At 48.7% G+C, this 27190-nt stretch overlaps 1 protein-coding gene across 1 annotated transcript in view; it reads left to right on the forward strand.

Annotated features, from left to right (window-relative positions):
- Positions 1 to 27190, forward strand: part of RHBDD2 (rhomboid domain containing 2) — an 89019-nt gene that overhangs the window by 33794 nt on the left and 28035 nt on the right. Inside the window, exon 2 of the mRNA XM_078679626.1 lies at positions 12712 to 13119. Within this exon, the coding sequence (XP_078535752.1) occupies positions 12712 to 13119 (408 nt within the window). The remainder of the gene's footprint in view (positions 1 to 12711; positions 13120 to 27190) is intronic.

Raw genomic sequence — 27190 nt, forward strand, 5'->3', positions numbered from 1 at the left:
TGTTGCAGGCTCATCCCCGGCCACCAGTATTCTGATTGTAATTCTGTCAGAGATTCCTTGATCCTTCGGTGCCCTAGACCTTCACCCATGTGCGCGTCTGCTATTAGCAAGACTCTCCTGTTCGTGTTTGGAATCACTCTATCCCCCACTCCAGGGATTCGAGCAAAAGGAACAGAGTTTGCATCGATTATGTATGTATAATTGAGTGGATAGTACACGGGTAATGCTGCACAGTCGCCTTTTGAAGACGTTTTTACCGCCAGCATGGTTTCCCCGTCTATGTATTTTTCTGAACGCTTTTTTGTGGCTACGGAAGCCGGATTAGTTGCTTCCGCTGTGGCTGTTTCAGCCAATGAATTCCCTGCAGCGTGAACGCCATCACGCTGATGACTCAGTGTATGTATCATGTGAGTCTTTTGTAGTTCTTTCTTTACAAGAACTACTTGTTCCCAAAGCTATTTTTGCTTAATTGTGGCACCTGTGTCATCTTTGTAACCGTTTTGAACCCATTTCTGCAAGTCATTATTGTATGATTTGACGCAGGAATGCGAATCGCACACTATTAGTGTCGGGAATTCGCGATCGGCAATGTCGAGCGCCATTTTTAAAGCTATTAATTCAGTTTGTTGACCTGAATTGTCTTTTACAGATTGTGACATTGTTACCAGTGGTCTCAATTTACCTCCACGCCACCGGCATTTGACAACCTCGCACGTAGCGTTATAAGCTTGTTTTCCCCAAACTGAGGATTGTGCATATCCGTCTGTATATATTACACAGGCGTACTGTCGTAGGAGCAGAATGTCGTTAGGCAGAGGATATTCTTTTTCATATGTTAGATATTTCAATTTTTTCATTTCCGGGTCAAAATAGTATTTCACTTTTTCTGTAGCAAGAGAATTCTCCCATTGTATCCATTTTGGATCTAATGCCACGGTAGTTAAATTACATGGGCTTGTTAATGCCTCGAAGGCTGATTATGCAGTAATCCGTCTGCCTTGGGCCTGGGCATTTTCTTTTGCTACAGCTGTTTGAACCGCATTTACAACATTTTTCGCAAGACTGAATGTTTTTTCAGCTTGTGAGTACAAGTGTGATTTGTATGCTATTGGTACCTTTTCTCCCTCATTAGAGGTCAGGTATGTGAATCCGCATCTTCCTGGGATGACTCGGATTACAAGGTTGCGTGTATTATCGCGAGTTTGCAATTTTGTTTTTGCTAACATGTCTGTTTGCAATGATCTCAAAATTTCTGTGTGTTTTTGAGTCCAATTAATTGGTTTAAAATCTGGTTTTATTAATTCATAGAGAGGTTTAACCCTCTCTGCATAATTTAGAATGTAAGTTCTTCCGAAATTCAGGAAACCTACTATTGATTGTAAGTTCCTCAGCGTTTTTGGTGCTTGGAGTACAGCACACTTCTCTAAGAAATTGTCTGCTAGGCTTTTGCCTTCACTTGATAATTCATATCCTAAAAACAGGACAGTTAGATGGGCAATTCGCGACTTTTTAAAGTTGAATTTGTAACCTTCTGCTGCGAACCCAAGTATTATGGTGTTCACTCTTTTCAAGTGAGTATCCAAGTCATCATCTGTTAGATAGATGTCATCGACATAGGATCATGCCTCATCATCATACATTTGTAGTAACTCTGTTACTCTTGCTGAGAATAATCCTGGGCTATTCTTGAACCCCTGTGGGAGTCAACAGAAATTTTTCTGCGAGCCCATTATTGAGAAAGCGGTCAAATACCTGCTTTCAGGTGCAATGTTTTGACAAAAGAATCCATTAGAGATGTCTAATGTTGTTTTGTATTTTTTGCGCACGATGTTATTCATTAGTGCTGCACTATGTGAGTTTTGTACTGCAAATGTCTTGCAACATGAGTTAAGGTGTCTGTAGTCCAAAACTAGACGGTATGAATCGTCTGGCTTGGAGACAGGAAACAAAGGATTGTTTATTTGTGAGGTGCATGTTTCAATCACCCCCTGGTATTCAAGTTGATCTAAGATCTCCCTGACCTGTTTTTTAGCTTCTTGCTTAATTGGGTACTGCCTTTGTGCAGTTGGTTGACATTTTAATTGGATTTTGTGAGGAGGAGAGTCCTCATCCCATCCTACATGATTTTTATATAATGCAGGAGCTTGGGCTACTGCCCACTTTCTTGCAAGTGTATATTTTGTATGAATTGGAATGTGATTTGAGAAGGCAGGCATAATCATTTCTTCGCCATGAGGGCACTCCCTGACAAACTCTGGTGGCCAGTCCTTTTCAGCTAAAAGGATGTCATAGCCTTTGGAAAGGTTATCCCAAAATAGACCCCTTATTTTCCTAGTCTTATCTCCTCCCTCTATACGTAATGTTATCTCGTATATTTTATGAGGTTTGCTAACTCTGCTGTCTGCAGTTTCCACTTGAATGTATTCATTCGTGTCCACTGTCTCCAGATGATTCATCAGGATCTTGCGAGCTATGGTCACTTCTGCTGCGCTGTCTAGCACTGTCTCGGCCCACTCTCCATTTTTCAGCTGTGTCCTCAGTATCCTCGGCATGTTTGACTATTTTAATGCTGGCTACCTTCTTTCTTGGAAATTGTAATTTTTTACTTTGATGAGCAGGTTCTTTGTCTTTGGACTTGACGTGCTCTTCCCTTTGTTCTGATCGTCCTCTTCTTTCCGATTTCTGCAAGGAAGTCTGAAAAGATCGAGAGGGACGTGTATCAATATCTTGATATCTATCAGGTTTCTTTAGATTATCCCTATTTCTAAGGTTGTATCTTTTCTCAGAGGGCTCCCTCTGGGGAGACTTGTGTCCTTGGTCCCGGAGATCTTTCTCTCCGCCGAGGAGACCTTCCTCTGGACTGGAATCTTTTTTCTTTGGGAGTGGATTGTTTATTTCCATCCCAGGTCTTTTTTGGAGTGTTTAGATTATTTTTAATAAATATTTTTCAGGATTTTCAGTTAGTTGGGGTTTTACTGGTTTCCCACCCAAACTATCTCTTCCTAGTTCTTCATAGGATTTTTCTATGATTCTGGCAAGTTCAAATGGTTGTTCTGCTATATCTGTTTCTATCAATTTCTGGCGGATCGCCACAGATGCTGCTTCCCCTTTTATGTTGGCTAATAATATAGCCGAGACCTGCTTGAAGTCTTTTAGTAATTTCATACCCAGAGTTAAAGCAGGTTCTGGACCGTATTCATTTTGAATCTGTCTTAGCACATCGGGTATTACCGCCATGGACGGAACACCATGTGTTTTTGTGTAAATGGAAGCAAAGACTGTGCCCCAAGTGTCACAGTCCTCCACATGTGGTGCGATCCCCATTGGAAGGCAGATAGTCAGAATTCTGTGTTTCTCAGTAGGGGTAGTATCCGGAAATACTGCCTCTATTTGAGTGATTTTTTGTGCTAACCAGAATGGAATTTGTCCCCGTTTTATTGGTACTTTACCCAGACATGATTGTATGTTCGGTGGTGTAATTTTGTTTGTGTTCCCCTGATGAGGGGTCAGCTGTGGAATGTTAATAGCTGGTTGGACTGTTGAAGTCCGCATTACATATTGGACTAATTGTCTATGAATTTTAATCAGTTGTTTTAGCTGTGCTAAAAGTTCTGGTATTGACATTTTTTCAATGTCTGGATGTGGTGTGTAGCTGGCTAGAACCGGCCACGTTGCTCCTGGTCTACCTAGTGGACCAAGCCTGGTGATGTGATTATGTTTTAGGGCGCCTTTAAACCAGAGTAGGTGCTCTTGGTATTTTAATGGGATTTCCACCTCCTCGAAAGGAGTGTATTCATCCGGTGGTTCCTCTATTTTGTAATAGTGGAATTTGTGTGTGACAGCGTTTGCTGCTGGAAAGTTTATCCATGAATAGAATACCTCTGTCTGCCGATATTCATGTGCCTCAATTACGAATACGACTGTACCACCTCTCGATGTTAGTCCATTTTCTATAAGTTTAAGAGTTATAGTTTTTCTTATGTTGACCGGAATGAGTATTGCATTCGGGTCATGCTGTAGGAGACTTGTGTCATCCTCTAGGAGTCGAGCTGCTATTCTAGCTATCTCCCTCTCTTCTTCAGTTTCTGACATTTTTACTGACAAAGGTTTTTGTTGCAGATCAGGTTTCAAGGAAACAAAGATTAGGTGCACAATATTTTTGGAACACTGTATCCTTCAACGTTGACTAAACCAAAACTATACATAGAAATCTCTTCCTACTAAGTTCCGGCGGATTTTTAACCTTTTACCCACTCCAGACGTCTTTTGGAGTATTTACGGGAAAAAGGGTCTGTGTGAAAAAGCACGACTGAGTTACTCTAGTGTCTTGCGTTAGATTTACCGCCTTACCAAACGTTGGGCGCCATGTAGTGTAGTTCCTATATTCCCAATAGGCTCTGCACATTGGAATAATATATTCAGCAGTGTAGACGTAGGACTGAGGTTATCTAGGTCTCTACTGACTCTATTAGACTTAAGGTTTGCCAGCTAGCTCAGAGGTCACTAGAAACTTTCTCGAATAAACGAGGAGGAGTTTAACCTCCCTGGATAGACAAGAAGGGATTAGCTTCTGACAACCATAAAACATGACAACTTTGCTCTCTCTGAATAAGAGTATATCTCTAGAGTCGTGTGAAAACAATAGACAGCTATTTCACTCAGTCAAATGTGCGTACTTAGTTTCACCAGAATGCAGAGAAAAGAGAGACGGGCGTTTTCAATAAAAGGTGTTATTTATTGAGCAGTCTTCTTCCTCATACAAGAGAAATTAATTGCCACGATTGTAATGCTCATGGTAAAGTAAAGTGCGTACAGTAAAAGGATTATAAAATAATACTGTAAAAGCATTGATATGGTTTCTTAGCCATATGATACTTTAAAATAGATAAAATATATACATACATATATAAATTGACTAATTGTCCTCAACTGGTGCTTCTAAATACGCCTACCCCGGTGTACCTGACCTAAGCCTAATACGCGGGAAGGAGTAAGTAAGTAGCAGTTTAAGTTAAGTTTGTTTTGTCAAGAATCTGACTCAAGAATTCTCTGTAAGGGTTTAGTCAGTTCCGTACCTGGGTAATAGAAAGCAGGAGGTCTGGTATCTCTCTCTCAGGACTCGATATCCCAGCAACCCGCAAGGGTAGGCTGGAAACGCCGGAGCTGGATTTCTCGGCAGGAGAAAAGACAGCGTCTTTCTCAGCGCGTCAAAGAGGAGGGGCAGCGTCCGTGGGCTCTCGCATCAGCTGGGCTTTCGGGCAAGTAGATGGCTGCTCTTCTCCAGATTCACCACCGTGTGTTTGCTTAAGGCAACGTTGGTATATTTATACCTGAAAGGTGCCTGGGTTTGACGTAAGGTTGGACATAAGACGTCAATAAAGATGTCACTAAGAACTGGGCGTTGTTACAGGAACAGGAGTTCTAGGACGAAATCAAAACAAAAGCAAGGGGGATTTCCCAGGTTGCTGGAGGCTTGGTTTTGTTTAGAGAACTCGGTGTGCTTACTAAGGGGCCGGAGAAGTAGCCTTGCTTAATGTGACAGCACGTGCTACGACTGAATTATGGATATGATTATTATGCCGTTGTATGGATTTTATTCATTATAACCGGACAAGGGCATAAAATAGGAATATCGATTCAGGTTTCCTAGATAAAACACTACACTGTCAACCGGGCTAAATTCTATATAATTTATTAGCGTGTTAATATGTCACCTATAGCTTTGAGTGCATACATCTTGACATGAGGACTTCTAATGATGGTACTCTTGAACAGCCTTTGTGAGTGTGACAACTAAAACCAGCTTCTACTGAATTAAACATACTTAACAGCTGTGTATGTAGAACATGCTTTGTTTTCTCTATTTTTTTTTCCTTAACAAGCAGCCCTATTTTATTATATTGTAAAGCAGCAGTTCCATGCAAGGAAACACACTAGGAAGGGACTGAGAGCTGCCTACAAACTCTACCCTTATGCTTTTTAGAGGCTCCTAAAAGATACATTGCTTGCAGGTGAGAAAGGGCAGTGCTAGTACTGACAGAAGCACAGAAGCGGGTAGTAGTGGGTGGCCCTAGGAGCAGCCTAGTAAGAAAAAATTGGGCACAGGCCTTTATTTCCCTTTTGGCAAATTGAGCGCTGTAACAGTCTGTATAAATCTGTCAATTTGGGATGATTTTCCAGGGAATAATCTTAGTCTGGGAATGGAGCAGTTCTGCAGTAATAATGGCGAATGATGAATTAATTACCTGCTGTAATTGATTAATGTTAGGAATTGAACACAGGCTTGTTCTAATAAAGTCAAATCCTGTAGTAAAAGTGCATGCCTAAGACTGAAAGCTTGGGGTGAGCTGGCAAGGTTACATGTAATACAAATACCATGGAAAACGCAAACACAAACACACACTCACTCACACTTACACCCTCTCTCTCTCTCTCTCGCAGTAGAGATCCCCTCTATTTCTCACAGCTCCCCCCACCCACTCTATGAAAAACACTATGTATGCCATGGTCAGCAGCACCACAAGCAGTCCTTCAAAAAACATATAGTACTGTAAGGATGGGACCAAGAAGTCTTTCTTCACACACAGCTCATGTAGACTAGAGGTAGCAGCAGTATATGTATGAGACTATAGCCTCGAAACATCTCAGTTGCAACGCACGACACAACCCCCTCTTTCTGTTATCTTCCCCTTCAAACTAACGAGCTAGCTCAAATATTACAACCCGCATACTGAATAAAATCCCCATACCTGCTGACCCACTCCTTCACAGGGATGTGAGCAAGAAATGAATTGGGATAATTCCCTCAGCAACGTTCTTAGTGCCTCACCCATGCAGCTCAGCCCAACCTCAAAGTTATCTTTTATAATTAGACTTATGGAAATACACCTGCTGGCCCTTAACATAGGGTGACCAGATTTTGAGAAGGAAAAACCGGGAAAGACAGGCAAAAATGTAGGATTAAAAGCCTTTAGCCTTACTTTTATGTCTGGCCTGTCCCGATTTTGCTTAGCCTTGTAACTGTACATAAACACACACATACACCATTAGATATACAAACAAACTCGAGTCTGAGCTCATCCCCCGAGGCGCTCTCCATCCCCACACTGTCTCCCCATCTGCTGCAGATGACCTGCTGTGCTTTGTGAAAGAAACAAATACACTTAAGCAGAGCACATCTTTATTTCTCTTTTCAGGATGACCTGAACTTTGTTACAAAAACCAGGACATAAGTTTAAAATTAAGGAAAGCGTCGGGACATCACGACTGTCCTTGGAAGACCGGGACTGTCTGGGTAAATAGGGGTGCCTGGTCACCCTACCTAAAGACCCAATTGATTACCATCAAGACTCTTGTGTACCGTAGCTCACTAAAATTCTTAAGCTCTTCATAGATTTGATTGGTACTTTGAATGAGGGTCAGCCCTAGCCTTTGTCAACCGGTTCATCTCTTGGGATCTGGTCGACAGCCAGTTAGTTCTCTAAAACCTTAGTGATTGAATGTGTGTCTGGGTTAAATTTTGGCAGGATTGAAACTTTTTCCATCAGCCAATGCCAGTATATTGGTGTAGTTACTGTCTGGTCATGCATGTTGTGAGTATTCTGTGGATTTCTGCAGAGATCCTCCTTGTGACCTCACTGTCTTAGAACTTCAAACCAAATCCCCTGCTTTCATATGTGTGCTCACTGCCCTTGGGTTTAGCTGGAGGACGGATATGGGACATCTTCCCAGTGCATAAATTCGTCCACCAAGGAGGAGGGACATTTTGCTGTACCACAACAAAATAATTTGGTTATAGTTCTTAGTTGCAAAGTTGAAACCAGCCTCTTTTTTTTCTTGAAAAAGTTATACACTTTGGTATTCGTTACAGTACAGCACTCATCGCTTTTTAGATTGAACATTCAAGACCTCTTGTATATACTTTAGTATATATTTATATGTGAATGTACTTTGTGGGCTCTGGAAATCAGCCCTAGGACTTGTCTGCTTCCGCTTAGGGGCTTTCTTTTCTGTTCACCTGCCTCTATTTAACTGTCTTAATAGAAAACGACCAGTAGAGGTCCGTAAAATACCAGAATTGCTTTCTGCTGAGGGACTTCCTTTTTACATTTTTTTGGCAACTGCCTCTATTTAACTTTCTTGATAGAAACGACCAGCAGGGGTCAGTAAAATACCAGAATCACTTTAGCATCCTCTAGATTCCAGTCCATAGAAATTGTCTTCCCCACAAACAATAATATTTTTTTCAAATCTTCTATTTTCAGTGATATGACTACCGAAGGCCCTGCTTTTATATTAAAAACAGAGCTTTGGTCTATACCATTTCCTGTTGAAAGGCAATATTTCTCTCCATGTGTTCCCATACCTGGCGTTTCACTTAGTTTGGTGCTTACTTTCCCTCCATGTTAAAGAACAGTAGATGTTTCAGCACCCAGGCTAATGTGCTGCATAGCTAAATACATATAAGGTCCCAAAGGTGAGACCAATTGCATTGCAAATGCTTGTTCCTTTTCCCCGCGCTACCAAATTAAATTTCTTACGTCTAACTGTTTTATAGAACCAGCATTATCTTTCTTCCTCTCAGTACTAGACAGTTGTAACTTTGTGTCCAAAAACGAGAGATTATAAAACATGATGCCTCAATCTGAAAAGCACAGACAGTGGTCATCAATATACTGTGCCTTACATATCATGTGAAGACTTTAAAAGTCTCCAAAACCTTCCTCCTTTACACTCAAGCCCCAGCCAATTGGCTCTCATTTGCCAGAATAGCTGGGCATACACAATCTGGAGAGGACCTGCAAATTGGGTGTAGCGGGATATTAACTGTTTGCTTCTTTTTCTTTTAAGTGCAGCACATGGAAACGAATATATTGTATGTAGCCATGAGTGCGGCAAAAGGCAGAAAGTAAAAAATGCACAGAACGCATCCTGCCTTTATAATAGAGCGCTTCTATTTCTGTACGCCGTTGTGTACATTGATCCAGCTAAGCTCTCCAACAACCCTCAATACTCATCCTACCCAACCCAGGAGCAACTTTACCTTTACTCATCGGTGGGACCCATAATACCGCGAGTCACACATTCACACACTATAACGCTCCTGAATAAGTGAAATGAAAGGCGAGCTGCTGGTTAGCGGGGTACCTAAGATATATACTTTATACATTATATACATTTCAAAGTTATCATCTGACCTGAAATAAGAAGGAAAACAATACATCAAGGTACTCCGCTATTCGGTCGATGGACCAACTAGTAGAAGTCAGTTGATGGTGATTAAGTCCAGCTCAATCACAGAATTCCTTATAACTGTTAACATTTAATTCTGTCATGACTTTATTAAATTAAATGAAAACAAACTTGAGGTTTTAAGTTTCAATAGTTTATCTATTTCGTTTAGGAAAATGAATTTAGCATATTCTTCAGACAAGCAAAATGTAAGCATTTATTCAGTACACGTTAAGGAAGAAATACAATTTAGAAAGCATATTACCCATCCGTCATAGGCGAATGACTGAGTCGCATTGATTTGATTTGAGGGTTTTATATAGCGCGAACAAGACTCTTGCGAGTATCAGAGCGCTTTACAAGACAAGTTTAAGAAAGAAACCAAAATGTAGCAAACAGGAACTAGGTGCAACCAGGGTACACAACTTAAGACATGTAAAGTCAGTTATCTTGGCGGAACAAATGTCAGCTAATTGAGGACAAATTCATAGAAAGGTACAATACAACCGGAGCTAACAAAACGGTCAAGATCACGTGGATTGAGCCATGAGGATCGCTTTCACTTCTTTTTTGAAGGAGGCAGGGGGCCGGTTCATTCTTGTTTCCGTGGGCAAAGCGTTCCAAATCCTAGGAGCCATACCAGAGAATGAGCGAAAATAGGTTTTTTATTTAAGATGAATTCTGGCTTCAAATGGTACCCAGTTGAGGGCTCTGAGGTCGGGTGATATGTGTGAGTTTCTCTTTGAGCCAGTGATGAGTCTCTCAGCAGAGTTGATGTTGGCTCTTAATGGGGCTGTCGATGACCTTGTGAGGCCGCATAAGGTTACAGGACCATATTCCACTCTAGGTATTACCAGGGCTTGGACAGCTTGTTTGAAACCAAAGCTGTTAGAAAGGGTTTCAATTTTCGCAGGCTCCTCAAATGGAAGTTGGCTCCTTTAGTGGAGGCGCTGATGTGCTTCTGCATCTTTAAATTACTGTCAAGAGTTATCCCAAGTGATTTCGCTAAGTCGACGATGAGTTGTTGACCTTTGAGAGCTGTTAGGTGTTTCAGCCAATCAAAGATAGTGAGAGTTTTGTTAGGGGGGGGCGATTAGGAGGAATTCCGTTTTGAGGGAGTTTAGTTTCAGATGATTTTCGGCCAGCCAGGTTTGGGTTTTTTGTAAAGTAGAGTTGAGTGATTTGATGTCATCAAGTGAGTGGTTCTTGATATAAATTTGGGTGTCGTCTGTATACATATGGAAGTGAATCTTGGTGAGGCTGAGAAGATCAGTAAGAGGTACCATAAAAAGAATGAAAAGTGTCGTGAGAGAGAGGAGCCTTGAGGAACTCCAAGAGTTACAGGCAAAGGATTGGATAGGGTTTGGTTGATTTTGAATCTTAGAGATCTGTTTTGAAGGAAGGAGGCGAACCAATTAAATACGGTGTCGGACAGTCCCATTCTGTGTTTCAAGAGTTCAAGCAGGTTGTCGTGTTCGACGGTGTCAAAAGCAGACGATAAGCTCCCCTCCCCCTCATCAATGCCACCTGCAACATCCGTTCGGTGGCACTCCCAGCCAAAAGCTGCATCTCCCACCCATCTGCATCCGCGAACCACCTCGCTGCCGGTAACAGTTGCTCTGCATATTAATATAAATCAAACCTCGGAGCGTCCAGTCCACTTTCCTCCCAGCTCCGGACCAGGGTGTGAAGCGCAACCCGGCTACGTCATCCCGCCCAAAGCAGAGACGTTAGCAAGGTATTGAGGGTGCGAAATATTCGCGGTGGAATAGGGCAGAGCGAATTCTGGAGGACATATAGTGTCCTGGGAAGCATTACCATCTTTGCGACAGCAAGCCGTCCCATAAGGGAGAGCAGCAATGTATTCCAGAAGGTCACCGAACTTGTAAGGATGTGAGTATCCGACTGATGTTTCGAGCTAGAGCCTGCGAGTCCGTCGGGGCCACCTGAATCCCCAAATACAGAAAGGCCTCCTGTTCCCAGCGAAGGCCAAGGTCTGGGACGCCCGCCGTCGGTCGATCCCAGTAACCCGCCAGAGGAAATATCAAGGACTTGTCACGATGGTCAAGCTGACCTTGACATCGCTCACTCCGAGCACAGGACGTCCGCTTACATTTCTTAAACAATACACATGTGTGAGGGCCATCTTTTCTGGAGTTTTTCCATTATTTCAGTAAACAGCCATCTTTCAGGCTAGGCCGCGCAGGCCTCAATGGGAACTAATGCGAAAATAAAATAACAGGAATTCGATTAAGAATTTTTGCCCTTCTGTTTACCTCCCACTATTCAAATTTTTCCCGTTAAATGTTACCTAGCAAAAGCGAACACGTAAGCGTCATTTTACTCACCATTTGTTTTCTCTTTTTGCCACAAAAGACTTTCAACATGAGCACAAATACACACTTATTTAGTCCAGAATATATTATCACAGCTCTGTTAGTATGACTCATTTTGTTTTTGTTAGTATATTATTTTTGCAAAATAGCAATTAGTTTCTCCATGTGTAGTGTCAACGTTTTACATATATTTGTTGATTAGTTTACATGCTTCACGCCATTAGTGTTATTATGGTTATGGGAGATTAACTTTACAAGGGGTTCACAAAAATGTTTGGCTCGCCCCTGCTCTGTCAACATCAGCGTTGGAATGAGCATATATATCCGGTTTACTGTAAATAGATGCTAAACAAAATATTAGCTTTTGCATTCTTGTATTCTAGATAATCGGCTGCGTAGGCTGATCGTTCTAACCTAAACGTACAAAAAGAACAATCTGTGTTTGTAAATGTAAAAGTGTCATGCCTGAACAGAAGGAGACCTACATACATGTAATTTGATCAGTTAAACCTCTGGGGAGAAATAAGCAACTCAAAGCCGCATCTGGCTCCCTAATGATTTGTAAAATGACAGTAAATCAACAAACAGAATATCGTGCAGAGACTCTTAGAGAAGTATGAATACTATTACCTGAAGATAACATTCTTAGTTTGTGTCATTTTCGTTCAATAGATGTATCCTTCTTTGGTGGCAAAGGATGCGGTCTCTTTTAATATTACAAGGTGGTTGGAACTTTCGGTCACTGGGTGGGACCTAGTCTTTTTGGCCCCAGAATTAGTGAAAACTTGACGTTTGATCTTTAACTTTTATAACATATTTTATGTCTCATTGAAATTGTTTTATAGAGAAATATAGCCAAAATACTTATGTCACTGACAAAATATGCTCACTAGAGCTTCAAAAGAGCTGGTTTACAGGTATTGGTCTGCCACTGCAAGAGAAAACCCTGCCGTCCAATTTGTGTATCTGACATAAGCATCCCGGTTTTATTTTAAAAACTAGGGACACGTCAGTAAGTTGGTTTTCCCCACAAGGATTTCCTATACATTTTGTCTCAGCTAGCCTAACTCGTTTGTGGGATTACTTAAGCCAATCATAGCTATTTGCACAAGCATTTCTCAATGTTTTTCTTTCTCTGATTCAGTTCACAGGTTGTTGACTTATGCATTTTACCACGAAGACTGGAATTCGTTGTTCTGTAGCTACCTGATCATCTGGTACTTTGGAGGTGGCTTTGAGCAGAGCGTTGGCACAGTGAAGTACTCCCTCCTCACCCTGGTGTTCACTGTCTCCTCTGCACTACTGTACCTGGCGCTCCATGCTGGCACGGCAGCCCTTGGCCTTGAGAAGAAGGAACGTGTGCAAGGGTTTACCACCGTAGTCTTTGCAATGATCAGTGCCTTCACCATCAGCTCCAGACTGCGACGGATCTTGTTCATGGGGTTCCTGATTCCCACCAAGGTGCTTCCTTTGCTGTTCCTGGCCATATCACTCTTCCTTCCGCACGCTTCCTTCCTCAGCAACTTGTGTGGAATCCTGGTTGGCCTTGCCTGTATCCTTAAAGCATTCAGAAAGTCGTTTCCCATTTGTTTGTAGCATTGCAACGTAGCGCAGTCAAATGAAAGGGTGTCTGTGCTTGCTTGACGCATAATCATTTTTCTTTGGTCGGCATGGCGCAGTATCTTCAACTCCTTTCGAAGGCAGTGCAGTTTAGCTGTACGCTGCCAGATCAGGATTTAGTGACTGCAGGATGGTTGTGTGAGTTCAATGCAGCTGAAACATGGTGTAATCTGTAGGCTAGAAGTCCGAATGCCAGCCAGACCATTCGCCCAAGGTCGGTAGATTGAATAAATATTATTAAATGTATTAAATGCTCCAACACTTGTTAGTGACATTTTAGAACATGCATTAGTACAAAAATTGTGGAGTCATAGGTATTGTATTTATTTGTTGGTATGAGTTTTGGTTTGCATTGCTTTTGTGCTCATTATGGATTACGAAATTAATCAACGTGCGAATTTAATTGATTTCTAGTTTTAATTCATAACTATAAGTGTACTTTGACTGTGGTTTCTCAAGAAATAATTCCGATGTTTTCAACTTACTTTAAGTTGACACAACCCAATGAACTATAACATCACTTTAACCTCATTTTTTCTAATTTTTTTTTATCATGTACTGCATCCAACGTCTATGAAAGTATACTATACTCCGCTGTGCATAGCCTTCTCCTTTGGCCAGGCCCAGTGTTTTGCCCTTGTGTGTAATGCCCATGAGCTCTTGCTTGGGTTCACAGACCCCATGGCAGGGTTGGACATTGGAGCCATGCTACGGATTTACAATCCCTGCATGGTGTTCCATGAATTCTGTGATAATAATCTCTTTTTGAAAAAAACTTTTAACTTAAGGAGTGGATCTCTTGAAATATCCCACACCTTAGTCTAGTGTGTTAAGAGATGCTCTTCCTGCCCCTTTATGGCTCCTTTATTTTTCATTTTCAGAACTGGTGGTCTACTTGCTCAAGCGTCCAGTCCAATCAGCTTTGCTTATTTGGGTCTGCTGAAGATTCATAAACTCGACATCGCAGACCTCTGCGGAATGACAGTCCAGATATCTCGAAATGTTTAAACCTTCCATGCCTGCTGTTCGACCGGCTATTTCTGGTAGGCTAAGGCTGATGCCAAAGCCAGGCAGAAACCACCATTCTAGTCAGGGCAAGGAAGTCACACGCCAAGATAACCCCAGCTCACCCTCTAGGTAGCTTGGCACGAGCAGTCTAGGCTAAACTCGGAGGCGATGTGTAAAGCATTTGCGTCAGCGCGCAACAGCAACCACATACTAGGCACACCACAAAAGAGACTCCACACAAGGTTATATTAAAATAACTTTTGTATTGTCAAAACATAGCAGATAGAAATCACACATGTACATTGTGCCAACTGGCACGGCAATATTCACAAGGGATTATTTACACAGGACAGGGCCACATGGGCCACTGTCATAATCAGCACTTATAGAAATAGTACTTATAGAACTTAGAATAAAAGTGTATAAAATCACTGTAACACAAAGTAACAGTTATAGCTCACATCCAGTAACTACTGGGGACAGGTAAGTACCACCTACGCAACCCTAAACCCCTTAGGAGACTGTCACGCAGGGGACCAGGACCTCACTAGGACCACCTGTACTAAAAAGAGCAACCACCTAAGTATCACACAGCATTTAGGGGTCTAAGTAAGAACACATTACCCATGATGCATAAATATACATTCAGAGGAGTAATAAAGAGAAACACATAATGCATAAACCTACACATTCAGCGGTGTTAAGAATAAAGCACATGATGCAATAAAAATACATTCAGAGGTACTATAACAATACAGTAGCGCAAAAGTCACATGATGTCTAAAAACATTCAGAGGTGCAGGAATAAAACATGATGCAAGGAAATACATTCAGAGGTGCAATAACCATACAATTGCGCAAAACCTACATAAGCCACCACCTGTGGCAGTCCCTAGGCCAACTGGCCTTGTTGGGGCTAGAACGCCCTGAGTCTCAATGTCAGGGGCCTAAACGATGCAGGGGCCCACTACTTGCTGGGCCCCTGGGAACACTCACAAGGGCCTAAACGCTGCAGCTGGCACTAAGTGCTGCGCAGCTGTGACTGGCGGGGCACCTCTGTGCCATCTCTACCCCTCTCAGGGACTCCTTCTCCATCTTGCGCCTAAACGGTGCAGCTGCCCACTAATTGCTGGGCAGCTGGAGAATCATCAAACCCGTGCCAGGGCCCTCACTGGCCCTCAGGCGCAAACTGCGTCACGCTGGAGCCACACAGGCTCTACAAACACCTATGTCCACGTTGGAGCCACCCAGGCTCTGGCATTATACGTGCCCAACATTGGAGCCACACAGGCTCTTGAAAACAAAGGTGCCCCCCCTACCTAAAACGAATGACACCCCCGCGCCGCACGGCCACCAGCTGCTGCGTGTGCCCCCTCGCTGTGCCTAGCTGCCTCGCTGCCTGCCTCGCTGCCGGCTGACCCCGCTGTCGTTCGTTTTGTTTGTTTTTCCAATCATTTGTGCTTGTTTTTATTTCATAGTCTTTTTCCCGTGTTAAGCGTGTTTTTCCAATCATTTGTGCTTGTCTTCATTTCATAGTCTTTTTCCCGTGTTAAGCGTGTTTTTCCAATCATTTGTGCTTGTCTTCATTTCATAGTCTTTTTCCCGTGTTAAGCGTGCTCTGTTTACCATCTGTGCCTGCTCCTTCGTAATCTCTGCCCGCTCTGTTTCCCGCCTTCCTCGCCGCCCCCGCTTCCCGCCACTACCGCCGACCCCGCCCCTTTTTTCCTTCTGTTCCCTCCCCGCTCCCGCCTCCCAGCTACTCCGCCCACCCGCGCACTTCGCCTTATATGGCGACCGTGCGAACGCGCAGCGTTGACGCGCAGCGGGCACGCCGATTGTGCGCCGAAGGCGCGCCAAAGGTAAGCCCGTCTGCGCCCGTCCGCGACCGGATCGCGACCAGCGCCAGGACCCCTGGCCCCCACCGACGGAAGCCGACCCGACGAACCTACAACACCGCCGATCTCATCGCTCTCAACACCGGCCGCATCCCAGGATGTCATCAAGCCGCCCCGAAGCACACCCACGGACCCTTCAGCTGCCACGCCTGCAAGTTCACCTGCATCCGGACTCACCCTGCACCAGCACTCGCCAAGCCGAACACCAGCAGCACCCACCTCAAGTGCATCCTGCTCAACACCCGCTCCGTCCACAGACACACCGTCGAACTCTGGAACCTCCTCGACACCACAGCCCCCGACGTCGCCTTCCTCACCGAGACCTGGATGAACGCCTCCTCAGCACCCGACATCGCCATCGCCATCCCGGAGGGCTACAAGATCATCCGGAGGGACCGCACCGCCAACCAGACGGGAGGAGGCATCGCCATCATCCACAGAGACACCATCCGCATCGCGACCAACACCGACGACACCCTAACCACCGCTGAACACCTGCACTTCCAGATCCACACCAACCCGAAGACCACCCTCAGAGGCACCCTGATCTACCGACCCCCGGGTCCACGCACACGATTCAGCGAGGACATCGCCGACTTCGTCAGCCCGCATGCCCTCCCCTCCGCCGACTACATCCTCCTGGGGGACCTCAACTTCCACCTGGAGAACAACAACGACCGCAACACCATCAGCCTGATCGACAACCTCGCCAACCTCGGACTCAAGCAACTGGTGACCACCCCCACCCACCTCGCCGGACACACACTCGACGCCGTCTTCTCATCCAGCAACGACGTCACCTTCAGCCACGCAACAGGACTCCACTGGACGGACCACAGCTGCGTCCACTTCACCTTCAAAAGATCGACGATCCACCACCACCAGCAACAGGTTGCCCGAAGAAGCTGGAACAAGATCACAGCCGACCAGCTCACCGCCTCCCTGAGCCAGCACCCTCCCGCCAGCTCAGCGAACCCCAGCCAGGCCGCCGACAACCTCACGAAGTGGATCAACAACTGCGCGGACGAACTCGCCCCTCTGAGAACCCAACCCAGCAGACCCTGCAGCAGAAAAACACCATGGTTCACCGACGAACTCAAGAGCTCCAAGAAGAACTGTCGAGCCCTCGAGAAAGCCTGGAGAAGGGAGCCAACCACGGACAACATGACCACCCTCAAGCTCGCCACCCGTAAACACCACCAACTGATCCGCGCCACCAAGAAAAATACATACAAGGACCGGCTGGACAACAACGCACACAATTGCAAGGAACTCTTCAACATCGTAAAAGAGCTCTCCAACCCCAACGCCGGAAACAACGACATCACCCCGTCGCAAGACCTCTGCAACTCCCTCGCGTCCTACTTCCACAACAAGATCGCGGACATACACAACAGCTTCAGCAACCAACCAACGCAAGCCACAACCGCAACAACGCCACCCACCACCACCCTCCGCACCTGGACTGCGATCAGCACCGAAGACACCATCCAAACAATGAACTCCATCCACTCCGGATCTCCGACTGACCCCTGCCCTCACCACGTCTTCAACAAGGCCGACGCTGTCATCGCACCCCACCTGCGGGACATCATCAACACTTCCTTCGACACCGCCACCTTCCCTGAGAGCTGGAAGCACGCCGAACTCAGCGCTCTTCTCAAGAAACCCACAGCAGACCCCACCGACCTCAAGAACTACCGTCCCATCTCGCTCCTCCCGTTCCCGGCCAAAGTCATCGAGAAGACCGTCAACAAACAGCTGGCCGCCTTCCTCGAGACGAATGGATCCCTCGACCCCTCACAGTCTGGCTTCCGAGCGAACCACAGCACCGAGACCGCCCTCATCGCTGCCACCGATGACATACGAACTCTGATGGACAACGGAGAAACAGCGGCCCTCATCCTCCTGGACCTCTCCGCGGCCTTCGACACTGTCTGCCACCGCACCCTAGTACAGCGCCTTGGCAACATCGGAATCCAGGACAAGGCACTGGAATGGATCACCTCCTTCCTCGACGGAAGAACACAGAGAGTCCGCCTACCACCGTACAAGTCAGAGGCCACCGAAGTCATCTGCGGCGTCCCTCAAGGATCCTCACTGAGCCCCACCCTCTTCAACGTCTACATGAGCCCCCTCGCGGCCATCGCACGCCAACACAACCTCAACATAATCTCCTACGCCGACGACACCCAGCTGATCCTCTCCCTGACCAACGACCCCGCCACCGCCAGAGCCAACCTGCTCGAAAGGATGAGAGAGGTAGCCGAATGGATGACGACCAGCCGCCTGAAACTGAACTCGGACAAGACGGAGGTCCTCATCCTGGGCTCCTCGCCCTCCGCCTGGGACGACTCCTGGTGGCCCCCCGCCCTGGGCACCGCACCCAAACCGACGGACCACGCACGTAACCTTGGCTTCATCCTGGACTCCTCCCTCTCCATGACCAGACAAGTAAACGCCGTCTCCTCATCCTGCTTCAACATCCTGCGCATGCTACGCAAGATCTTCCGGTGGATCCCCACCGAGACGAGGAAGACGGTCACCCAGGCCCTCGTCACCAGCCGACTGGACTACGGCAACGCCCTTTACGCCGGAACCACCGCCAAGCTCCAGAAGAGACTCCAGCGGATCCAGAACGCCTCGGCCAGACTCATCCTCGACATCCCCCGACGCAGCCACATCTCCGGACACCTGAGAGATCTGCATTGGCTCCCGGTCAACAAGAGAATCACCTTCCGTCTCCTCACCCACGCACACAAAGCCCTACACGACCAAGGCCCGAGCTACCTCAACAACCGGATCAACTTCTACACTCCCAAGCGCCTCCTCAGACCAACCAGCCACGCCCTCGCCGCCGTCCCCCGCATCCGAAGAGCGACAACAGGAGGAAGGTCCTTCTCCTACCTGGCCGCCAAGACCTGGAACTCACTCCCGACCGACCTACGCCTGACCCAAGACCACCTCTCCTTCAGGAAGAAGCTCAAGACCTGGCTGTTCGAGCAGTAACGGCACCCCCCCCCCTACCCAGCGCCTTGAGACCCTACGGGTGAGTAGTGCGCTCTACAAATGACCTGATTGATTGATTGATTGATTGATTGAATGGCCCCGAACCATCTCAGGGCTCTACACAAGCATGGCCCCCAAGCCCCTCACAGGGACTTCTGAGACAACTACGGGCCCTCGGTGGAGCCTCTCTGGGCTCTAGACTACGTTGGGGCGACCCGCTGCCAACCGGGGCCGCCCTGACTCTGTGCCCCGAAGCGGCACCAACATCCAGCCGTGCGGCCCTCAGGAACCCCTCGCGGGCTCTGCAACCCCGGTGGGGGGACCCACTGCCATTCGGGGCCGCCCTTCGCTCAGTGCCTCGGCCGGCACCACACGGAGCTTCCCCCCCGCAGCCCTTCACTCACCGGGGCCGGGGCTTCTGTGCGGCGGGGGCGGGCTTCGGCGGCATCTGCGGAGCTCCTGCTCCTCGCAGTCTCTCCTCGCTTTGCCCGGTCCCCCGTCTCGGGACCGGGACTCAGGGTGGAGCCAGCAAGGCTGCCGGCAGCAGCCCCTTCTCGCGGGGGTGAAGGCGGGGCTCTCCCGATCACATGGGAGCCTCGCTACTCCCGCGCCGGACTTCTCCCTCTCTGCAGGGCTCCCTCGGCACACGGGAGCCCTGCCAACTGGCTGCCTCTTCTCCTCGGGCTCCCTCAGCCGAGAGGAGCCCCGCGAACGGCCGCCATCTCCCGCGCCTTCTCCTTTCTTCCCAGGGCCACCTCGACCAGCCAATCCCGTCGCGGCCCCCGATGACGAGTCTCCTCTCCTCCTCCAATCACGGCACGACAAGGACCATGACGCTGCGCCGCACGGGCCTATCCCGTCGCGGCGTTGGTGAGGGGGCTCGGCTCTCTCAGCCAATGAGAGCGCGGCGCCTTCGGTTCTTCAGGCGATTCCAAGCCCGGGCGGCGGCGGTGAATTGGAGGCAAATGCCGAGTGGGCACCGACTTCCTTAAAAAAAGAATAAATCGAGGTAGGCACTCGATCGGCCCAATCCATCAAATAAACAGAACACAATAAAGCGCTCCTAAGCGCTATGGCCAAGGATAAAGCGCTCCTACGCGCTAGGGGGAAATCAAGCGCTCCAAAGCGCTAGCAAACAGGCAGAGCGCTCAGGGGGAAGCTCAGCGCCTCCAGGCGCTAGAAACACAGAAAAATGCAGCTCCTCCATGCTGCAACGGTCCCAGAGCTTCCCAGGGGTAAAGCCAAGTCCCCCCATCAGCCCAGGTAGGGCAGAGGGGTCCCCCAGGAGTCCAGGGATCCAGGAGAGTCCATCAGGAGTCCTCCAGGCATCCAGGGGCTGGGCAGCGCCCGCCCCTGGTAGATTCAAGTCAGAAGAAGAACAAGACAAGAACATTTTGGAAGGGGCCACAGCCCCTTCTTATACACAGAAAAGGCTTTGAAGTCTTTGTGAAGCGAACCCTAAGCCCTGGGTGTATCTGGTTTCCCTCTCCTGTCAGCCTCAGGTCAGAGGTGACAGTGGGCCATCAGGAGGGAGAGGCAGCAGGGTGGGCTGACAGGCACAGCCCGGCACCACCAGAGCTCTTCCCTCCCATCTGTGACAGCAGATGGGGGCCTTTCATCTACGGCTGACTCAGACCCCCTCCTCCAGGGCCCTGCAGACCCCGTCCTACTCACCAGACAGTCCATCTACCAGCAGGCCCAGGCACTCCTGGGCCAGGCCCATCCGCCAATCACGTGCCAGCAGACTCACTACACAATTATGCCAACTTCTAAAAGTGGCGCTTTTAGACTAGACACAGCCATGCCGCATATACCATTCTGCAGCATTCATTCTCATGAGTTCACACATATCAAACTCGACCCTGCACTCCCCACGCATCAGGAATCTACCAGGGGCATACATATTCCCCATTCATTCCTATGGGAGGGCCGGTCACTCACCACACATACACAGAGAGCACACGCACTTTACACTGTACCACAGTGAAAAAGTGCGCAGAGGCCTAAAAATCACCAACCCAGGTTCCAAAAACAGGCTGGGAAAAAGCAAAAAGTCTTGGGGTGAACCTACCCAAAGGACCGGGTCCAACACATCCCCCTTCCAGCCAAAACGCAGGGTAGACCAATCACTCCACTGATGGCCTTCACTGCTTTGGGCGACAAAAACCATGGACACGGGCCTGCACGGCAGGGCCACCTTCCAGTTTTTCGCCACTCTGAACCCACATAGATTTCCCTCAACAACAAAAAACTCTCTGGCACAACTAGGATACCCCACTGGTACACACTAGTCATCCACAACCAGGACCAGGCCCTAGGCCATCCAAATATCACAGGTCCTAACCAATCCACAGAGTGGGGGGGCAGTAACCCCTGGCACACAATAGCCAATCTCCACTCTCTCTCTCAGTGTAGCTACACAACCACTGATCCTTCAACCTAGAGACCACACCCCCAGGCTTACCAGAGGTCACGGGCAAGCATGCCCCAACCTACCTCTACTTCTGTGTTCCCGCACCCTCACAGGGAAGCACTGACCAGAACACAATTCTCCTACCAGATCAGGACCTCACTCCGTCACTGGTCTACCACCTGGAAACTATTCCACTTCTGAGGTACAAAGCACACAGCACAGTCCCTCTTCAAGCAGGTGGGGGGGACACAGCACACAGCAAAGCCCCCCTTTTCTCTACCTTAGTGGAAACAACAAACTGCAGGTGGGCCCCAGAACACACAGCAAGGGCAGCCCCCTCAGTCTCTTCAGCTGATCCACCTTAGTAGAGATTCCTCTTGAACTAGAAGTTTCCTAATCTCCTAACCTAGGATCTAAACCCTCAAGTTGCACCGGGGTCAGAAGTACACAGTCCTTCTGCACCCCCTTCCAGTTCCATGACTACAGGCCCAGTATGTCTCAGGCTAGACAAAGCACACGCCAGCGGCGTATCAGCGACACACTCTCCTCCAGTACTCCCTATCACAGGGTGATTCTCAGTATGTTCCAGGCTAGACAGAGCACACGCCAGAGGCGTATCAGCAACACACTTTCCTCCCACCGGGGTCAGAAGGACACCGCCCCTCTGCACCCCCCTCCAGAGTTCTGCACCCTCTCACCATGGAGCGGTACCCCTGGAAGCCAACAACCGGTCAGGACACTGATTACCGATGCCCTTCCCTCCAGGTCAGGCTGAACCTGAACCTGGCCTTCCCCCTCCTCGGGGAACAACCTCCAGAGGCCCCAAAAAAAAATGGTCAAGCACTCTAGACGGTCAAATGCCCAGCGAACCAGGACTTCTGCACCCTCCACTTAGGAGCGGTACTGCCCAACACTAGGACCGCCGGAGTTCTGTTTACAGACACTCCCCGTCCTCTAGACACAGGAAGATCCTCCTCAAATGACTTGTAAGTACAGCCTAGGCCCCTGACCTGGCGCTCCCTTAGGGAACCCTCCAGGCCCTGAGATAGGGTTTCGGGCTAACGTGGGAAACAAAGGCCCACACTCACTCCGCCTCCACTGAGACAGGACGTGAGCCCCTACACCCCTACCATCCTAATGGGACATAGCTGGGCTACACATGAACCTCTTCACCTACACAGGATCATCAGATACACAAGCCACTACTTTTAGAATCACTCCCTAATGCGTCTGTAAGACATCTAGCACACCGCCAGACATCCACCTTCTTGTCCAATGCCTCTGCAGGACCTCCTGCACACCACCAGAGGTACACCTCACGTGCAAGCTCCTTAAAAAAACCTCACACCAACTCCTCCAGTTCAACACAGCACTCATCCACACACTCCCCCACCAGACTGGTGAGACAGTTCCTCACTGCCTCTGACTCTCAACCTGTCACCCTCTTACTGAGCACCAGGCACCATACTCTGGGAACTGGGAATGGGAATTCACGCACTGGACACATTTAAGCTGCCACCACTGGATCCTACCATACTGGGGAATCCAGACACACACACTACACTCAGGGAATAACCACCCTCCTGAGCAAGCAATTTCTCCTCCACCCTCCCTCTCTTCCATCTACCCACACAGGGACAGGAACAGGAATTGGACACTGGACCCAGCAAGAGATTCCTAATCTATGGGAACCTCCCCTCTCTACTGGCGTCCCGCCCTGTCATTTTCTCTCATCTGCCACTAAACATAAAGCGCAGGAACACCATCTGAAAATGACACTCTTGAGGAAAACCAAAATCAAAAACAATAATCCCAAATATGTGACTATCTGAAAAACGCAGAGTTTTTGTAATGTAGCCTGTTGTTGCTATGGCACTGCGCAAACACACGTCCAAATCCGCACCGCTGACCCACCAATGTTAGAACCGGCTATTTCTGGTAGGCTAAGGCTGATGCCAAAGCCAGGCAGAAACCACCATTCTAGTCAGGGCAAGGAAGTCACACGCCAAGATAACCCCTGCTCACCCTCTAGGTAGCTTGGCACGAGCAGTCTAGGCTAAACTCGGAGGCGATGTGTAAAGCATTTGCGTCAGCGCGCAACAGCAACCACATACTAGGCACACCACAAAAGAGACTCCACACAAGGTTATATTAAAATAACTTTTGTATTGTCAAAACATAGCAGATAGAAATCACACATGTACATTGTGCCAACTGGCACGGCAATATTCACAAGGGATTATTTACACAGGACAGGGCCACATGGGCCACTGTCATAATCGGCACTTTTAGAAATAGAAATAGTACTTATAGAACTTAGAATAAAAGTGTATAAAATCACTGTAACACAAAGTAACAGTTATAGCTCACATCCAGTAACTACTGGGGACAGGTAAGTACCACCTACGCAACTCTAAACCCCTTAAGAGACTGTCACGCAGGGGACCAGGACCTCACTAGGACCACCTGTACTAAAAAGAGCAACCACCTAAGTATCACACAGCATTTAGGGGTCTAAGTAAGAACACATTACCCATGATGCATAAATATACATTCAGAGGAGTAATAAAGAGAAACACATAATGCATAAACCTACACATTCAGCGGTGTTAAGAATAAAGCACATGATGCAATAAAAATACATTCAGAGGTACCATAACAATACAGTAGCGCAAAAGTCACATGATGTCTAAAAACATTCAGAGGTGCAGGAATAAAACATGATGCAAGGAAATACATTCAGAGGTGCAATAACCATACAATTGCGTAAACCTACATAAGCCACCACCTGTGGCAGTCCCTAGGCCAACTGGCCTTGTTGGGGCTAGAACGCCCTGAGTCTCAATGTCAGGTGCCTAAACGATGCAGGGGCCCACTACTTGCTGGGCCCCTGGGAACACTCACAAGGGCCTAAACGCTGCAGCTGGCACTAAGTGCTGCGCAGCTGTGACTGGCCGGGCACCTCTGTGCCATCTCTATCCCTCTCAGGGACTCCTTCTCCATCTTGCGCCTAAACGGTGCAGCTGCCCACTAATTGCTGGGCAGCTGGAGAATCATCAAACCCGCGCCAGGGCCCTCACTGGCCCTCAGGCGCTAACTGCGTCACGCTGGAGCCACACAGGCTCTACAAACACCTATGTCCACGTTGGAGCCACCCAGGCTCTGGCATTATACGTGCCCAACGTTGGAGCCACACAGGCTCTTGAAAACAATGGTGCCCCCCCTACCTAAAACGAATGGCCCGAACCTTCTCAGGGCTCTACACAAGCATGGCCCCCAAGCCCCTCACAGGGACTTCTGAGACAACTACGGGCCCTCGGTGGAGCCTCTCTGGGCTCTAGACTACGTTGGGGCGACCCGCTGCCAACCGGGCCGCCCTGACTCTGTGCCCCGAAGCGGCACCAACATCCAGCCGCGCGGCCCTCAGGAGCCCCTCGCGGGCTCTGCAACCCCGGTGGGGTGACCCACTGCCATTCGGGGCCGCCCTTCACTCAGTGCCTCGGCCGGCACCACACGGAGCTTCCCCCACGCAGCCCTTCACTCACCGGGGCTTCTGTGCGGCGGGGGTGGGCTTCGGCGGCATCTGCGGAGCTCCTGCTCCTCGCAGTCTCTCCTCGCTTTGCCCGGTCCCCCGTCTCGGGACCGGGACTCAGGGTGGAGCCAGCAGGGCTGCCGGCAGCAGTCCCTTCTCGCGGGGGTGAAGGCGGGGCTCTCCCGATCACATGGGAGCCTCGCTACTCCCGCGCCGGACTTCTCCCTCTCTGCAGGGCTCCCTCGGCACACGGGAGCCCTGCCAACTGGCTGCCTCTTCTCCTCGGGGCTCCCTCAGCCGAGAGGAGCCCCGCGAACGGCCGCCATCTCCCGCGCCTTCTCCTTTCTTCCCGGGGGCCACCTCGACCAGCCAATCCCGTCGCGGCCCCCGATGACGAGTCTCCTCTCCTCCTCCAATCACGGCACGACAAGGACCATGACGCTGCGCCGCACGGGCCTATCCCGTCGCGGCGTTGGTGAGGGGGCTCGGCTCTCTCAGCCAATGAGAGCGCGGCGCCTTCGGTTCTTCAGGCGATTCCAAGCCCGGGCGGCGGCGGTGAATGGGAGGCAAATGCCGGGTGGGCACCGACTTCCTTAAAAAAAGAATAAATCGAGGTAGGCACTCGATCGGCCCAATCCATCAAATAAACAGAACACAATAAAGCGCTCCTAAGCGCTATGGCCAAGGATAAAGCGCTCCTACGCGCTAGGGGGAAATCAAGCGCTCCAAAGCGCTAGCAAACAGGCAGAGCGCTCAGGGGGAAGCTCAGCGCCTCCAGGCGCTAGTAACACAGAAAAATGCAGCTCCTCCATGCTGCAACGGTCCCAGAGCTTCCCAGGGGTAAAGCCAAGTCCCCCCATCAGCCCAGGTAGGGCAGAGGGGTCCCCCAGGAGTCCAGGGATCCAGGAGAGTCCATCTGGAGTCCTCCAGGCATCCAGGGGCTGGGCAGCGCCCGTCCCTGGTAGATTCAAGTCAGAAGAAGAACAAGACAAGAACATTTTGGAAGGGGCCACAGCCCCTTCTTATACACAGAAAAGGCTTTGAAGTCTTTTGAAGTCTTTGTGTAAGCGAGCCCTAAGCCCTGGGTGTATCTGGTTTCCCTCTCCTGTCAGCCTCAGGTCAGAGGTGACAGTGGGCCATCAGGAGGGAGAGGCAGCAGGGTGGGCTGACAGGCACAGCCCGGCACCACCAGAGCTCTTCCCTCCCATCCGTGACAGCAGATGGGGGCCTTTCATCTACGGCTGACTCAGACCCCCTCCTCCAGGGCCCTGCAGACCCCGTCCTACTCACCAGACAGTCCATCTACCAGCAGGCCCAGGCACTCCTGGGCCAGGCCCATCAGCCAATCACGTGCCAGCAGACTCACTACACAATTATGCCAACTTCTAAAAGTGGCGCTTTTAGACTAGACACAGCCATGCCGCATATACCATTCTGCAGCATTCATTCTCACAAGTTCACACATATCAAACTCGACCCTGCACTCCCCACGCATCAGGAATCTACCAGGGGCATACATATTCCCCATTCATTCCTATGGGAGGGCAGGTCACTCACCACACATACACAGAGAGCACACGCACTTTACACTGTACCACAGTGAAAAAGTGCGCAGAGGCCTAAAAATCACCAACCCAGGTTCCAAAAACAGGCTGGGAAAAAGCAAAAAGTCTTGGGATGAACCTACCCAAAGGACCGGGTCCAACACCTGCCTACATAGACTATCAGTCATCAGTCTCCTTTCTTTTCAAAGGGCTGCGGGGAGTTAGAGTTCATTGTAATTTGTGGACGGGCCTGGCTCCACCTTGATCGTAGTGTCACAAAGTGACGTCTGCTTCATTGCAAGGGTACTCCTTTTAATGATTTTATGATTTCTTTTTCTTCTATTTATTTGAGCTTATTTTTGGTTCCCAGTACATAATGCTAGCAAGGGAGCTTACAGGAGCAGCTGGGCTCGAGTTTAGTTTTTATTTTCCCCACTTCCTTTTCATTGGACTTGCATTCTGAGTCAGCGCTCCAGTCTTTTTCATGCACCACCCCATCCATTGGCAGCCTACCTAACAGATGCTGCTGTGCGTCCCTGCAGCATAAGTGCCAACATCACAGGCAAGCTCGTCCATCCATCATGCTCAACATCTGGCCTACT

This window comes from Lissotriton helveticus, chromosome 3_1, assembly GCF_964261635.1.
Source record: "Lissotriton helveticus chromosome 3_1, aLisHel1.1, whole genome shotgun sequence".
Classification (NCBI taxonomy): Eukaryota; Metazoa; Chordata; class Amphibia; order Caudata; family Salamandridae; genus Lissotriton; species Lissotriton helveticus.